This window comes from Paramormyrops kingsleyae, chromosome 2 (assembly GCF_048594095.1).
Source record: "Paramormyrops kingsleyae isolate MSU_618 chromosome 2, PKINGS_0.4, whole genome shotgun sequence".
NCBI lineage: Eukaryota > Metazoa > Chordata > Actinopteri > Osteoglossiformes > Mormyridae > Paramormyrops > Paramormyrops kingsleyae.
The window spans coordinates 17997968-18014885 of record NC_132798.1 but is presented as its reverse complement, the minus strand read 5'-3'; the positions used below and the strand labels follow the sequence as shown (position 1 = coordinate 18014885).

Below are 16918 nucleotides of genomic sequence, written 5' to 3'. Positions count from 1 at the left end.
ATGATGGCCGTTCTGTGGAAAATTGTCTTATTTGAACCGGGTCTATGGTGCACAAAACGTTGGAGGCCTGCTGATTTAGAGTGACCAAGTCGCCAAGCACCAGCTGTGACAATAAAACTTGTAACTTCAACTGTAACAGTGCAACACAAAAGAGTTACCCGCCGCCCTTTATTCCAGACTGATAATAGACAGTAAACACAAATCCTGTTATCGAAAACCTACCATCAACTTCAGTGCTGAGGCAGCAGGTTAAGTTAATGGGAAAAGCACAAATTCATTCACCCCAATGTTTCAGTGAGAAACCTGATGACCAGGGGCACCAACATTTCGGACAATTTCAAGGGCCTGACAGGGAACCTGATTTGGAACATAATTGGATTGGTCTGGGGGCCCAAAATCTCTAGCAGTGCCCATGGCAATGGCCCCGCCCACCATGCTGTCAAGACGCAGGTAGAAGACTACTGTCCCCACACAGTGTAGGCGAGTCAGGCAGATCCCCTGGCCTGGTGGACCCAGACCTCCTGTGCAGTGAGACGTTCCTCTGCTTGGTCCCCTGAGTGCCAAATTATCACCTGCCACTTGACTTCCAGTAAAAAAACTCCTCACCAGCATAATAATAGTTTTGATTTTTTTTCTTTTTTTTTTATATTTACAATTTCCATTTGAAATGTAGTTTTAATTAGTTTTCAGTGTGGTTTATATTAGTTTTTATTTTAAAGATATGTTTCTGTTTATATATATATATATTTAGTTTCAGTTTAAGCTCTAGTAATTTTATCTCTGGGGAAAGACTGAAAGTTCAGGTATTTTATGTGTCTGATCTTTAGAGAATCCTACATAAATATACAGCACACATTGTGTACTAATGTTTTCAAAATGGGCAAAAAAATTTCCAGGCATTATTAATAGTAAAGATAAGTAAATAATTACATTCGCTAAACTAAATTTACAAACAGTAAAGTATTTGACATTTATTTTAATTTCATATAGCTTTGAAAGCAATATTTATAACTTTTGTTTAGTTGTAGTTTTTTAATTTAATTTTATCATCATGTTTCAGTTTGCAAAAATGTTTTAGCATTCATTAATAACGGCCTCAGCAGGGTTTATTCTGCAAAACAAATGCTAAGCAAGAAGTTCTTAATTTCTGCAGGATTGCAACTTTGGCAGACTAGAGCTCACCACCCCCCCACAGCACCCCACCTAACCTCTGACCAACAATGCCAGGAGACACCATTTCTGAAGATACAATCCTGCTCGTGACGCCATATACCAGCGTCATACTGACGGACGGGGCAGTCAGCAAAGCTGCACTTTTCTCAATGTCTGCATTGTTTTCCTTTCTCTAATAATGAGGATTTCCTCAAATATGTTCACGAGCTTGCTATAGAAGTTCCTTTGGCAGATGACCCTTCCCAGAATCCGGGCCCAGTTCCTGTTTTGTTTAGGTGTGCAGTTTCATGACGCCCACACAAAACTTAAAAAGCAAGATGGGGTGTTAAAATCTCACATGAAACTCGATAATCCTGGGTCACTGGGTCATTGCAATGCACAATTCTTCTGTAGGTTTGGCAGAAAGCTGCCTGGGTGTCATCGAAGGGAACTGAGCCCTTTTATGGCTGCCATTAAGCACTCAAACAGACCATGAGGTTGTGTGATTGCACCACCGACCCACCCATCATAGTCCATAAAACATGATTGTTTTGTTTCTGTTGTGGCAGCCCGCACACAGTCCTGCTATAAATGGTTCATTCTAATGCTAACAGACTCTATTCTCAAAAAGGCCTCTGTCATTTAATCATCTGTATAGGCTAAAAGCGCAGCTGAGAGTGAGGGTGTGTCCGTCTAATCTCTCACCTCACTCCAATAGAAGGAAAACATGGAAGAATTTGTGGCATCAGAGTGCTGATAAAGACCATTGTTAACAGCAACTGCTCTGATGTACAATTAGAAAGGCAACTGACCATGCTGGTATATCAGTATCTCAGGAGGTAATAAATAAAAGGAGGCTGCTAAACTGAAAGGAGCAGAAGGAAACGTCATAAACAGCTGCGGGTATAGCTACGGGTGTCAAATGTGCCAGCAATTTAAAAGGTGTGGCGAGTCCTTGGAATACAGCACTTTGACTCATTTGACATTATGAATGGAAATGCCTTTGGTGAAAATCATATTCATGCTCTGGAGGCTCTATTATGTCCCCAGTAGCCATTAGAATCCCAACTGCTGGTTATCAGGCAGTTAGTCAATAAAGGCTGTTAGTCACTCTGTTGTGGTAACCAGGCAAATGAATTTAAGTCAAGTCACAATCCATCGCATGGGGCATTGAACTTCAGTCCTAATCCTTGCCCTTAATGTGGGCCTGCAGGGTCGGTGTCATGGTGGGACTTTACGCAATATATCAATGTATTTTCAAAAGGAGATACAGGACGGCACAGTACCTGTTATATCAATTCACTCTTATTGTGCATTAAAATTTGGATTGGTTTTTATAGAAAGCAATAGTATTCCTTCCTGGTTGTAAACATTGTGAGAGGTTTGGATGTGACGTTGCACAGAATACCAGAATCCACAGCTAAAATCAAACCATTCAGTTAGTGCTGTTGTCACGATCGCGGGCAAGCGAGCAGGAAAGCAGGCGATTGGAGCCAGGACGTCAGGAACAAACGGGGATTTATTAGGATGACAAGACCGGGTAAGCACGACGGGCAACATTAATGGTGAGTCTGCCGAAGACAGACTCAGACAAAGACTAAATACACAAGACATGCCACGGAGAACGAGCCACAGGTGAGAACAATCAGGGCGAAAACAGGAGGTAATGAGGTGGGCGTGGCACACATCGGGAGCGGACGGAGCGGGGCGTGACATAACCCCCCCCCCCCAAAGGCGCGCACACCGGGCGCGCCCGGGAGGAGGCGACGGACGGGACGACGGAACAGGACCTGAAAGACAAGAACAAAACCCTCAACAAGACCAGGGAAACAAGACCGAGAGACAAAACAGAAAGAGGGACGAGAAGAAGGACAGGACCTGACAGAGAACGGGGAAAACAGACAGACAAAGAGAAAAAGGAGACCCAGCGGGGACACCCACAGGCGACACGAAGGGGCCAGGGGTGCACGGGGGAGGAACAAAGGGACGAGGAGCAGAAACAGGCGGGACCAAAGGAAAGGGAGGAGGAAGCAGGGGAGCCCAAGGGAGCCCAAGCAGGCGACGGGCAGCAGCCGGAGGGGCCGCAGGCGAGAGGAAGGGGGGAGCAGGAGGGGACCACCTAGGGGCCAAGGGAACGGGACGAGGGAGTGACGGAGGGGACCTGGAGGGAGCAGGAGGGAACACCGGTGCAGGCAGGCCAAAGGGGGAAGCCGCTGCAGGCGGAGGCGCAGCCGGAGCCGGCGAAGGCGCCGTCCGACGCGCAGCCGGAGCAGGGGGGCCCGGAGGCGGCCGACAAGGACCCGGAGGCGGGACCGAGGACCAGCACCGAGGATCCAGGGGGGGACCCGGAGGAGACCGCCGACCCCGAGCCGGAGGACCCGTAGGCAGCCACCGAGCCACAGCCAGGGGCCGAACGGGCGAGCCAGGGGGCAGGGAGGGCGGGACCCGGGCCCGACGCCTATATCCCCGTCCCTTGTGGGACACTGAAAGGCGGGGTCCTGGGGGGCGTCGGCCTTGCCGGGGTAAGGGCGAGGGAGTCAGGGCCGCGGGCGTGGCCGCAGGCGGGGCAGCCAGAGCCGCGGGCGTGGCCGCGGGCAGGGCGGGAGAGGCAGCCTCAGGCAGGGCCACGGGCGTGTGTCCAGCAGGGGGCGCCTTGGCAGGCACCTCGGGCGTGCGACCAGCAGGGGGCGCCTCGGCGGGCACCGCCGTCATGTGGTCAGCAGGGGCCGCCTGGGTAGGCGCCTTGGGTGTACGGTCAGCAGGGGGCGCCTCGGCGGGCGCCGCCAGCACGCGACCAGCAGGGGGCGCAACCGTGGCCACCTCAGGCAGTTCAGGAGCCGGCAGGACAGGTAGTTCAGGAGCCGGCAGGACGGGCGAGACAGGCAGTTCAGGTGCCGGCAGGACAGGCAGTTCAGGTGCCGGCAGGACAGGCAAGACAGGCAGTTCAGGAGAAGGCAGGACGGGCGAGACAGGCAGTTCAAGAGCCGGCAGGACGGGCGAGACAGGCAGGTCAAGTGCCGGCAGGACAGGCGCCGCCGTCACATGGCCAGCAAGGGGCACCTCGAAGGGCAGCTTGGGTGTGCGGCCAGCAGGGGGCGCCTCGGCGGGCGCCGCAGTCACTTGGCCAGCAGGGGGCGCCGCAGCGGGCGCCGCCAGCACGCGGCCAGCAGGGGGCGTCGCAGCGGGCGCTGCCATCACGCGGCCAGCAGGGGGCATCGCAGCGGGCGCCGCCATCACGCGGCCAGCAGGGGGCGTCGCAGCGGGCACCGTAGGCGTAGCGGTGGTAGCTGCAGGCGTGCGACCAGCAGGGGCCGCCTGGGCAGGCACCTCGGGCGTCCGGTCAGCAGGGGGCGCCTCGGTGGGCGCCGCCAGCACGCGACCAGCAGGGAGCGCCCCGGCGGGCGCCGCCATCACACGGCCAGCAGGGGGTGCAACCGCGGCGGGTGCCGCCATCTCGCGGCCAGCAGGGGGTGCAACCGCGGCGGGTGCCGCAGCCAGAGTGGTGGCAGCTGCAGGGACTGCAGGCGGTGCCGCGGGCAGAGCGGCGGCAGCGGCAGCAGGCGGTGCCGCGGGCAGAGCAGCAGCGGTAGCAGGCAGCGCAGCCGCGGGCAGATCAGCGGCGGCAGCAGCAGACAGCGCAGCCACGGGCAGATCGGCGGCGGCAGCAGCAGACAGCGCAGCCGCGGGCAGATCGGCGGTGGCAGCAGGCAGCGCAGCCGCGGGCAGATCGGCGGCGGCAGCAGGCAGCGCAGCCACGGGCAGATCCGGAATATGCAGGTCCGGAGCGGGCAGGAGGGGTGCCGAGCGCGTTGGCGCCGCCCCTTTAAGGGCTCTTGGGACCCGGAGGAGACGTGCGTCTCTTATAGCGCTGATCCCTCTTCCGGAACAGCGTTCTGGCCGATCTTCCTCAGCCTCTAAAGGAGGCAGGGTCTCCTCGTCGTGGGGCTCACCGGTAACACAGGCGTCCTCCAAGACGGGGAGAAGGGAGCACGCTCCCAAGAAGAGCGTCGTCGGAGGGGCTTTCCTCCCTTTTCCACGGCGTCTCTTCTTGGCTTGGGGGAGAGCGGAGCCTTCTGGGACCCAGGGCAGCTCCCCACAACGGGGAAGCTGAGCGGCCGTAGCCGCGTGAAGCTCAGGTTTGCGCGTTTTATTCCCAGCCCTTTTGGAGACCGGGAAGGTGGCCGGTAGCGAGTCGGGGGGCGGTTCCCGGGTGGCATACCCCGGGTGGGGTAGCCAAACAGCCGCTCTCTCCCTCAGCTGCTGCAGGTTTTCGCCCACCTGCTGGAGCAGCTGTTCCTCGCCGGTCCGGAACCTCCTATCTAGGAGCTCCCAACAGCTTTCTACAAGCCGGCGGGCTTCGGGATCCAGGTGGTGATCGAGTTGGTCCGTCCATCGAATCACCTCGTCCTCCATGGGGAGGACTTCCCCAGTAGCGCTGAGCTTATTCCGGAGACTCACCATTCTGTCACGATCGCGGGCAAGCGAGCAGGAAAGCAGGCGATTGGAGCCAGGACGTCAGGAACAAACGGGGATTTATTAGGATGACAAGACCGGGTAAGCACGACGGGCAACATTAATGGTGAGTCTGCCGAAGACAGACTCAGACAAAGACTAAATACACAAGACATGCCACGGAGAACGAGCCACAGGTGAGAACAATCAGGGCAAAAACAGGAGGTAATGAGGTGGGCGTGGCACACATCGGGAGCGGACGGAGCGGGGCGTGACAGCTGTCTTTTACTCTGTTTATTTCTTTTAAAACATTGACAAATAGCTGACAGGTTAAAATATCATTTGCAATGTTTGTTTTATTTTGTTGAAGAGTAATAACAACAAACGACAAATTCAGCACTGGTTGCCAGGCTTCTCTTCTTAGAACCATTTGTCAAACAGGTTTTAGATTTTTGTTCTGAAACATTCACCTTGTGATTTAAGAGCAATTTTATAAACTGATTTAAAAAATGCTGTTGTTAGACATAGTAACACCCTCTCCAGTGTAGACATAGCAATGCTGTATTGTAGGGGTGGGGATCCTGATCCGTGGAGGCCCGCTGCGGGTTTTTGGAATCAACCAATAACAGTGGGTCGCCAGGACTGCTGCATTATTACTGGCTGATTGAGAGCACACCCCCTGAGGCTCTCCATGGATCAGGTTCACCTGTAGTGCGCTGGTAAGTGGGTTAGGAAGCTGTGCCTGTGATCACAAGGCCACAAATCCCAGCTTTGCATTGCAGGGGGGGCGGAGGTCGCAGATGTAATACAGGGCTCAGTGGAACTACGTACCATTACAGGGGCACATTTCATTTTCGGTCAAAAACATTGTCATTCCTTACATATTGTGTTTGTGACTCAGCATCAGGCAGTGGTACCACATGAAATCATGCAGCCACTGTGCAAACAAGAAAGAATCGGTCATTCCAGTAACATCAAATTACTGATTTTCAGGTCTCTGGAGTTCCAGTAACTGTCTGCCTCAGTGAACATTTCTGCTGTGGAAACGGAAGCATCAGCGTATGAGTCAAACAAGTGATATCCTGTAAAATACGAGGACCCTGGGACACATGGGCTACTATTTCAATTCATAAACACATCATTAGGCATTTCTTATTTAAGAGGAATGCAGGGGCGAATCAGCTTGGAATTCCACAACTTCTAATGAAGGTTTCTTGGCTGATCTAAGGCCAAAGTTGTCTGAGTATGCAGCTCAGGTTCTAGATGATATCATGTCATGACTAGTCTACCGCCGCCTTTTACAGCAAACTGACAAACTGCTGCCGATAATTGTAATGTGGCGGCATGTTTGGTATTGAATCAGCCAAAACTACTCACATTACACTGTCTGAATTACGTTTGGACACTACGTAGCTTAACTAACTTGACTCATACTCCTTGTGTGGCGTCTTGTTCATTACTTGCATCCTGTCTACATTTAGCCTCTCATAGAATTTACTTTTGACCTTTTGCAGAAAGAGAAGTTTGAGGAACTGCAATTCTTGGACCACAATCATTGCAGCACCATTAAGTCTTGAACGGGCTTTTGGCTTTTGCCTAGACAGTTACCGAGGCTTTTGATTAGACAGTTCATTGCCCTTTTCTCACTATATCACCATGTTACCGTCTAAGGTCAAGGCAAAACTTGGCTTTTTATATGAAATAAATATATATAGAAACCATTCTTCTTTTATGTCTGCTCCCAAAAGTACGATTGTTCAAATGACCATACTACTCTTATTTGATTATACAGAATGGCTGGCAAAGGAACACTTTGGGAACTTGATGCAATCTATCACTTTTATTCGATTTTTTTTTTTTTACAAATGCCCGCTTCAATACACACCATTGCCTTCTGGATTCTTTAGTCAAAAGGTCCTCTTTGCAGACTCGCTGTAACATTCATTGGTTTACCCTTATCTATAAAACTATTCTTGGCTATTCACCCTCTTGCGTAACTGTTATTATATACAATCTTTATTTACATAATTATAAAGCCACCTAAATCTGGCACCTCCATTGGTCTGTTATTATTCCAATGTGCTATGTTACATCTTTTGGCACAAAGTACTTAATTGAACTTTATTCTTGCATACATGTATATACTGTACTTGAATTCTCGAATCTGCTTGTCGTTGTTAGTGCACTCACCGTGGGGTCTGAGAGTAACGAAATTTCAATCCACCGAGTGTCCTGTACATACAGCTGAAATGACAATAAGACTTTGACTCAATGCTTTGCCTGGTAGAATAAAGGTTAAATAAAAAATAAACAAACAAACAAACACACCTCCCTGTCTCTCTTCATCGACTCCTAAAAGGCACTCGCATATAATTCCAGCTGCATGTGAAGTCTCGCTCTAGACATTTCTCAAAGACTGTGATTGCAATGATCTGTCAAATCACATATGGTCATCAGAAGCACATCAAGACCGAGCCTTTCCATTAACACCTATACTAGCGTACTGTACACCACTCGGTCTTCCCAAGGTAGTCTCTCCTGTCCTCTGAATGCTCTCTGTCTCCCTTTCTAAATTCCTTCCAAGCTATATACTTATAATATACAACCTGCCTCATTTGTATGCTACTTTAAACAAAAGTGTCTGCTAATTAAATTAATGTAAATGTATGATTAATACTGAATATTTTGTAATAATAATAATTTAACCTTTATTGTCCCTCATGGGGAAATTCTTTTTACGCCTCCATCAACTTGCTCTTTGTAGAACAAGCTGTCTGTGAAGGGCAGCCACCTGTTGGGGCGCCCAGGGAGTTGGGGGTTAAGGGCCTTGCTCAAGGACCCACAGACATGCTGAGGCTGGATTTGAACCGGTGACCTTGTGATTACAAGCACACAGGCTTAGCCCACTGAGACACACGCTGCCACATACATTTTTACGTAAACATTTTCATGACAAAATTTTATTTACTGCCATTATGGTGTGTAATTTGTAACTTTAAGCAAAGTATGAATGAATGTTACATTTATGTAGCGTTGTTCAGGACACCCAAAACACTTTACAGAGGTAATTGGTAGCCATATCAACCACCACCACTGGGCAGCACCTACTGGATGATGCGACTGCAGCCATTCTGCACCAGTACACTCAACACACAGTAGCTTAGGTGGTGAAGGGGCAGGAGAGAATTCACCAGTTAGAAATAGGGGATGATTTGGAAGCTAGATTTGATAGGGCCACAGTGGGCAATTTAGCCAGGAGATCGGGGTACCACCCCTACTCTTTTGAAAGATGCCCAGGGATCTTTTATGACCTCAGAGAGTCAGAACCTCAGTTTTACGTCTCATCTGAAGGACGGCGTCATCTTTACAGCACAGTGTCCCTGTCACTGGGGCATTGGGATCCACATAAATCACAGGATTAGCACACCAACATCTCATCCTGCAGCAACCCAGCTTTCCTAGTTGGTCTCCCATCCAAGTACTGACCAGGTCCACTGCAATCAGTATAAAAAAATTTAAGTAAGAATCTGCCAAAGGCATTATGGAGAGAAAGATGAATTTAGAATTCTGCCACTCAAAATCTATTCTACATCACTGGAAAGAAGCTGCAGATATTATCTGAGAGCAACTGTACAGTGTGACAGCTCCACCAATACACATCTTTCATCTAGCAGTTCAGTTTCCAGTTGGCACCTTTCCAGGTGTCTTAATGTAATTGTTTACTCTTATTCTCTGACTGCGTAAGTTGTACTGATAGTTATCCACAGGGCACGACTTGGGGTTGAGCCTAGTGACCCAGTATCTCCCTCTGGTGGCCATTTGCATACAGCGAAACCATAGGAAAGTGAATTCCATTCAAACACAATGTAATTTCTGTGTTCTTAACTCTCCTAATACCGTTTCCTTAACCAGAAGAAGAAATCTTTACATAAACCAATCTCACCTTCAATTTTATTTAAATTATTCCCTGATTTGTGTGAGGATTAAACTATATAGCCCCCCCCCCCCCCAACACAAACACTCACTTCCTGTTCTGTCCTAGCTGCATCCAAACATCTGACAATTCAGCACGAACAAGAGTCCATTTCACTCATTGAAATGGTTCTCAGAGCAGCCCCTCATTGACAAGAATAATCATAGTAGGTATAGAAATAGAACAAAAATTCATTCATGTTTCTTTCAACAACTTATCCTGGACCTGGAGCCTTTTCTAGCAGCATATGGCACAAGGCTGGGCCACATGCCACACAGGATGCCAGTCCACTTTGGGACAAACACATTCCAGACAACTTAGAGACATCACTTAGCCTAAGTTCAAGTCTCTGGGCTGCAGAAGGTCACCAGAGAAGCCAGGGCAGGTGGGATTTAAACCCCTATCCGGGGTGTGTGAGGTAACAGCACTACCCACTGAGGCATCAAGCGAGACTTAGAACAGAGGGAAACTAACCAAGGCATTTACGGCACATGGGAATCCCAAATTAGCACTTTGCAGTGCTATTGGTATTTTATTCATCTTTTTTTTTCCAAGACACCTGAAACATGCAGAAGAAAGTATGCGAGTATCTGATCAAAGATCTGGTCAAAGCTGTCATGTGTTTACGTCAGCCTGCAGGTGGCCACATTTTACACAGGCTTCCCGTTAAGACACGCCCCCTAAGGTTGTTATGAAAGGAAAATGAATCCTGTAGATTCAGGATTCATGATGTTGGACAAATCATAAGCTTTATGTGCTAAAGCTGTGCTTATATTCACAACCTGAGGATCGTACATGATGCTATTTCATTCTCTCAGATTTCCTGGGTGTCAAATAAAAAACAACCTCTCAAAGTTCACGTTTTTCCTGGTAACTGATCCTTGTTGCTATACCCACTCAGATGCCTCAGTAGTCTTATCATCATCTTATAGTTTCAGGCAACAACTTTTAGCTAAAGAAATGTTTCAATATGACTTTTTCTGTAGTGGGGTCTACACAGGAAGGAAAGAGTGCATTTCCTCAAAATCTGAAATATAGTGCTGGATATACGTCATGTTTACTTAATGGCGTGAAAAGAAAACATGTCTCAGTTCCTGTTTCGCTGCCTTACACGCCGTTGATGAAAGAGACCGACTCTCAGTAGTTTACATTTTTGTACTGTGTAGGGATTTTTTGTCCACCACTAAAAAAAAAAAAATCATATGACCTTTTACCAAGAACACAACAGAAAGTGCTACCAGATCTGCCTGCAAAATCCATCCCCATGATTTTGAAAACCACAGAGGAGGCCCAAGAACTGGAATCCTCACTTTTAAATCTATCCCCAGGCCTGATGCAATCCGGGGGCCTAAGGACTAGTAGCAAAAGCGAGGTCACGCCCCCAACTGCCCCTTGGGCGGTAGTGTGCATCTCTGATGGAGGTGATGGAGCTCCTAAGCTAAACAAGGAAAAAGGCAGTGGGACCCCCTAGCTGGCTCGGGGGGGGGGGGGGGGGGGCTGTGGCCTGGGGGCTGTGGCCTGGGGGAGAAACAGGCCACAGCCAGGTTACACAGATACCAGACAATCAACCAATTATGGCGTGAATCAGAGAAAACCAAACCTGGCACATCATCTGCTTCTATGGTGCCCAAGAGGGGCGCCCTCAGATCTCAGGTGTACGTTGAAGATGGGACCATATCTGTGAAAGTCCGCAAGGTGTTTTTGCCACTTTTACATAGCAGCAGCTTCTGCCTAAAGCAACATACAAGTCAGGCAAATAGCACATTACAAACATACTGCCGTTATGGAGTCAGCTAAGCCTAAGTGTGGCTTGGCTGAGCTTCCAGTGGGTGACCAGGTACAAGTGTAAGCAGGACTGGGGCAGGAGCTACAGAAACACATCTAACAAAGAAGGAACTTAATAAGACAACTATTGAAATCAGGTGTAACATGAGTATTCAGGGAAGGGAGCATGCAGAGGTGTGTGGAGGAATTCCTGGAATGTGTTTTTTCACATATCTCATCTTGCTCTCTTTTTTTAAGACACACACACACTGGTAGAGGTGAAAGTGGAGCTTGGGGTCTGAGCACAGGGTCAGCCATCCGTCCAGTGCCACTGGAGCAGTGAGCCTGGCCGGCTAGGATGCGTTTGTTCCCCTGTGGTTCCCCGCGCTGCCTGGAACAGGCTCCATGCCTCACCGTATCCCTAAACTGAAGCCGAAGCCGCCATGTTGAAATGACGACGCAGGGGAATCTCGCACAACGAAATTCTCTCCAATATCAACATCAGAAAAGGGGCGTGTTTCTGGCAGGAAGTGACTTACGACTCGGAGATAATCGAATGCAGGATACGACCCCCACCCCTCCCGGTGTTTCCTTAGAGGAGCGATTGCTCTCATATGCCTTGTCCACATGTACACGGGTATATTTTAAAATGGTGTTTCTCCTCTTCCGTTAAAAAAAAAAATCCCCAGCCACACGAACATTGTCTTCTAAAAAATTTCCGTCCACATGAAACCGCTAAAAGCAGGCCAAACCAACAGGTGGCATAACTCTAACCGTAATGTTAGCCAATCAGAAGCCTAATTGCCAGTCCTGTTGAAAACCATGGCGCACATTCCGATGCCTGTGTTGATCAATATAATGCGAGAGTGACTCAACATTTATCTGAACACATGTAAGAAGTCCTGTCAGCAAGGTTAGCACAAGCACTATTTCAGCTAAGTCCGCCATTGCTCAAACTCGCCTAATGTATACAGCAAACAGCGCACGCTCTGACGTTAAACAAAGTGGACAACGGTGCAGAATCTAACGTTTCGAGCCAAAAACTCCATTTTCCCTGTCTACATGTCGACGCTGAAAACGGAGTTTCTTAAAATCTTCACCCTGGATGGAGTTTTGCAAAAGCTCCATTTTCAGTGACCTGAGACGCCGTTTACGTGTGGACAAAAGCCCAAGACGTATAGAAAAAGGTACGTTTTAAAATATACCCGTGTACGTGTGGACAAGGCAATAGTCTCACTGATATTGAGCGAACTGCAGTTATCAGCTTGTAATATGCCCTCAGAAATCGTTCATGTCACCTGAAAAAGGGATGACATGTGGCTCTGTGGGTCAAATTAGAACCATCGATAGGTTGTCGGTTTGAATCCTGTGCTCAGCAGAGTACAGTGCTGCGTGCTGTTAGGAGGCTCAAGTTAGCACACACTTATATATAAAAAAAAACATTTTCACGGGCCCTTCCTGAGCTGTACTTGCATTCAGTCTAATTAGTGCCGGCCCTAAATCTGAGTGAGTATACACATCGTTGTATGGCCCTGTCAGTGCTCCCTACCGACATCAACCAGTCCTTTGTGAGTGTGTCCCCATCACTTCCCCAGTGTGGCTGTCTCACACGCTCCCCTCGTTAATTATTAAATGAACACAATATCCAGGCTGTCGCCGAGATGACGTGTATAGCCAGCCCCCACCACAGCACCGGGCACCAGGAGAATCCCTTTCGGACGCTTCAACAACATCGACGACGACACAAGCAACAAAGAAAGCGGAAGCGGCAGAAGCGACGAAGACCGGAACACGGTCGCCTTGCAAAATTTCACATGGGCTTCTACATAACTACCTGACCCTACGTGAGCTTTGCCTGCAACTCTGCTCTGCCACCTGGATGCCACTATGGACTCAGGTAAACAGCAAACTTCTGATTATCCTTTGACTATCCCACTTATTATTGTCCAACAAACTGCCAGACATCCACTGCATGCACAATAACCGAGTAATTAAATGATGAGACAGAGAATGAAGGCAGAGGAGAACATTAAGGCGATGAATCGCAAAGCAAAATAAATTATTAATAAGGCTTCCAAAGGCAACGTGGCATTGAATTACTCTTAATCCTGGTACAGTTCAAGCCTGATGACACGTCTGTAATGGAGGAACGGAACCACCATCATATTCCAATGATTTTTTAAACAGAAATACGATACTGTCCTTTACCAAGTGGTTTATTTCTCATTAAATCTCCAGTAAATGTTATAAACTGGACCGTATTGCTTTCTGCCATGACCATAAATTCATTAAATCCAGCTTCACATCTACATTGTGCCATTAGGGGGGGGGGGGGTCATAAAACAAGACTGAGGCCCCCGCTTCACTCCGGTATATCTCAGTCCTTTCTGCTGACCAAATGTAACCACCAGTAGTTTCTTTTTGAGACCTTTTTGGGAAAACTCAACTTGCAGACTCACATAGTTTGCATTTTACTTTTGCCTTTCCTATAAAAACCACACCTACAGGAAACTACCCTTTGTATGAATTTGGTTGTTACTTAAATAGTCATATGGAAACATTTTCAAATAAAGGGCAACAGAAATGGTTTGAGTAATTAAGGTTGATCAGCCTCCCAAAAACCCCTTTGGAAAAATTTAGCCGGAATTCCACTCCCTCCTTCCAATAAATACTTATCACACCATTTCCCCTAGATCTTCACTCCTCTCGCTGTCCGATGGCTGCCATGTACCCAGTGCATGGGGGGGGGGGGGGTCACTGAGCGGGTCTGGGGTGCTGGCGCTTCTTTGACTGCCCTCACAACAACTGACCTCTCTTGCTCTGGGTGGGGCCATCCTGCATTCCCTGCTTCTTTTAAAGCATCATACCAAATTAGCACCCTCTCTACCACACACTAGGGTGACCACCTAATCCATGTCAGGAGGGACACTATGAGCTACAACAGGATTTGTAAACTACCATTTCATACATTTCAATTAAAAGGACCAGGATTTCACTTAAGCACTGGGTTCTTGCCGTATGCTGATTGGTCAGTCTCCTATAATCATGCATATGTGTCAGTAATGTTAATGCGAAACAGCTGGATGAGTCTTTCCATCTAGGAACTAACCAAACATTTTAGCAGAGAACAGAACCCTTTCAGCTTTAAAGTAGTTCGTAAAAGCTGAAGTAACTCATAGTGTCCCTCCTGACATGGATTAGGTGGTCACCCTACCACACACACACACACACACACACACACACAAGTTGGTCTTCCTATCTAAATGGGGACCGTCCATTTATTTCTATGGGAAAAACCCTAATCCCAATCACGACACCCTTAACCTCTACCCATCCCTAACCTTAACCATAAGTAACCAACCCAAATACCAGACTTTTGGCATTTTTACTTTTTTGATTGCATTCACAGATTTTTATAAAACTGAGGTTATCTAAATGGGGACCTCAAAAGATGTCCGCAAAAGCAGGGAAACTTCAGATTTTACTACACTTTGGGGACAATTTGATCTTCAAATGTGATCTATGCAAACTCACACACACACACACACACACACACACACACACACAAAAACAAGCCCCAACACCCTAGAATAGGGCGAGCATGACATGCAGGGTGGGGCCTGTCTGGGTTAGAGTGCCTTGAGTAGGCGCCATCCTGGGGGCGACAATGTCTCACCCCCTGGCCTGGTCATGGTGTGCAGCCTACTGGGGGGTCCTTGGGGAACTTGGGGTGAGTCATTGGGCCTTGGCTGGATACAGGGATAACATGGCCAATTAACAACCTCCTCCCCCCCAGTTAATTCTCTTTTTGATCTATTTTTTTTATTGGTACCTCCCAATATACAGTATTGCATTACCTTCCCCAATGCACAAAAAAGAGAAAAGTACTTTATGTATCCTCATAGTCTGCATACATGCTGCAGAGGGTATAGACAAATAACGGTTCTGTCATTGTATTTGGTTTTTTCCCTTCTTCTTTCATATGTTTCCTTTTCGGTTCTAATTTAGGATCCACTGTCACCCTATTGTGTGCTTGTTTATCTTGTGATGAAAATAAAAAAGAAATTCCCTCCAGAGCAAATCAAATGGCGCATGCGGGGCTTTTCCCAGAAGCTAACAAGCACCCAATTCTTTACCCCTCTAGTTTGTGCCTCCACAGCCAGTCAAGCAGAAATTCCCCCCACCTGCCCTGAGAGTGCACCAGCCTCGGCTCAGCCACAGGTCCCACCACAAAGACCCTCAGGACCTGTGGAAGACCCCCCACCTTACTCACCCCCCTACCCGAAAACAGATTGCTTCTTCTTCCCAACACCCTGCCCCCACTACCCGGAGCAGCCAGTGTTCTACCAGCCCCAGTTCACGCCCTCGGCCAGCTACCCACCCTACAGCATTGTAAGAGCCGCCACACACCAGCGCCTCTGCTGGTTCCTCCTTGCGTAAGCAGCTGAGTTTCACAACAGTGCCCCCCCCCCGTATTGCGTCAGATGTTGCGTCAATGGTCCCGTGTCTTGCATCCCCTTCGTGAGAACCTTCCTGTTCTATTTCCAATGGCCAGACGGGCGTATGCAAATGACATGGGATCAGAACTGCATGACCGACATGAGACACCGAGATCTAGGCAGGGGGACCGCTCGCCATTCCCAAGGGGGTTTAAGGTGCAGGTACAAGATGCTGTCTGGCGGCCAGACTTTGTTTCGCTTGTTACTGCGCTTTTACAAAGGCAAATAGCTCTTCACCATTTTTACTGAGCAAGCATATTCGACTTCTGGAAAAAGCGGTAACAAATGTGAAAGCACGAGTGCAATACAGCGCCTGTTGACACTACTGAGCTGTTCCGGTGACTCATGCTCAAGTGATCTCTTATTTTTGGCTCCTTTCAGTATGTGAGCGGGCCGACCTCAGGTCAGGAGAACAGCTCCCAGCCCAAGGACTACATGGTGGAGTCTCTGCTGGTCACCATCTTCTGCTGTCTGATCAGCGGCCTCGTGGCCCTCATGTATTCATATGAGGTGAGGTCCACTTTAGCCGCGAGGCCTCGACCAGTGGGGGGGGGGTCACTGCGACTTCCTCGTCCTTTATTTGTTCTGACCCTGTGCCCCGGCCCACCCAGACGCGTGCTGCCCTGGCCCGGGGAGACCTCGCAGAGGGGGAGCGGGCATCCCGCAAGGCCCGGCAGATGGTTCTGCTCAGCCTGCTTTTTGGGGTCTGCACGTGCCTGGCCTGGATCCTGTATGTGGTGGTGGCCCTCTGTATCTAATAAGCAGATAGTTTCTTTATTTAGGTGCTCAGTTCATAGCATATGTATTTCTGCCTGCCATATTATATGTATTCCAAGGTTCATCTTGCAAAATTAATGGGGAGGTAGATCAGGAAACAAACTTTGTATGCATGCTGACAAAATTAATTTATGAGGAAATAAAGGTGAGGCTTTGTGTGTATAGTGAAGTGTGTGAACAATGAAATGTAGGAGGCATTCATCTAGCCCAACATGTCAATCTTTCCATCACACAATATATTTTGGTGCCAAGGACCTTCTTGGTACAAATTAGTGGACCACTCAGCACTAGAGTCTTTACA

General features: G+C 48.6%; 1 protein-coding gene across 1 annotated transcript; it reads left to right on the top strand.

Annotated features, from left to right (window-relative positions):
• The first annotated feature begins 13020 nt into the window (after positions 1 to 13020).
• LOC111858693 (proline rich transmembrane protein 1B) lies at positions 13021 to 16779 on the top strand. Its single transcript, XM_023840660.2, has 4 exons — positions 13021 to 13238; positions 15486 to 15733; positions 16222 to 16350; positions 16452 to 16779. The coding sequence occupies exons 1-4, from the start codon at positions 13229 to 13231 to the stop codon at positions 16596 to 16598; spliced, it is 534 nt and encodes a 177-aa protein (XP_023696428.2). The 5' UTR covers positions 13021 to 13228; the 3' UTR covers positions 16599 to 16779.
• Positions 16780 to 16918: the final 139 nt, after the last annotated feature.

Excerpts from the sequence above, each read along its gene's own strand:
- LOC111858693 (XM_023840660.2), top strand. Across the intron at positions 15,734-16,221 it reads GCTACCCACCCTACAGCATT|TATGTGAGCGGGCCGACCTC; the intron begins GTAAGAGCCGCC and ends GGCTCCTTTCAG. Across the intron at positions 16,351-16,451 it reads CCCTCATGTATTCATATGAG|ACGCGTGCTGCCCTGGCCCG; the intron begins GTGAGGTCCACT and ends CGGCCCACCCAG.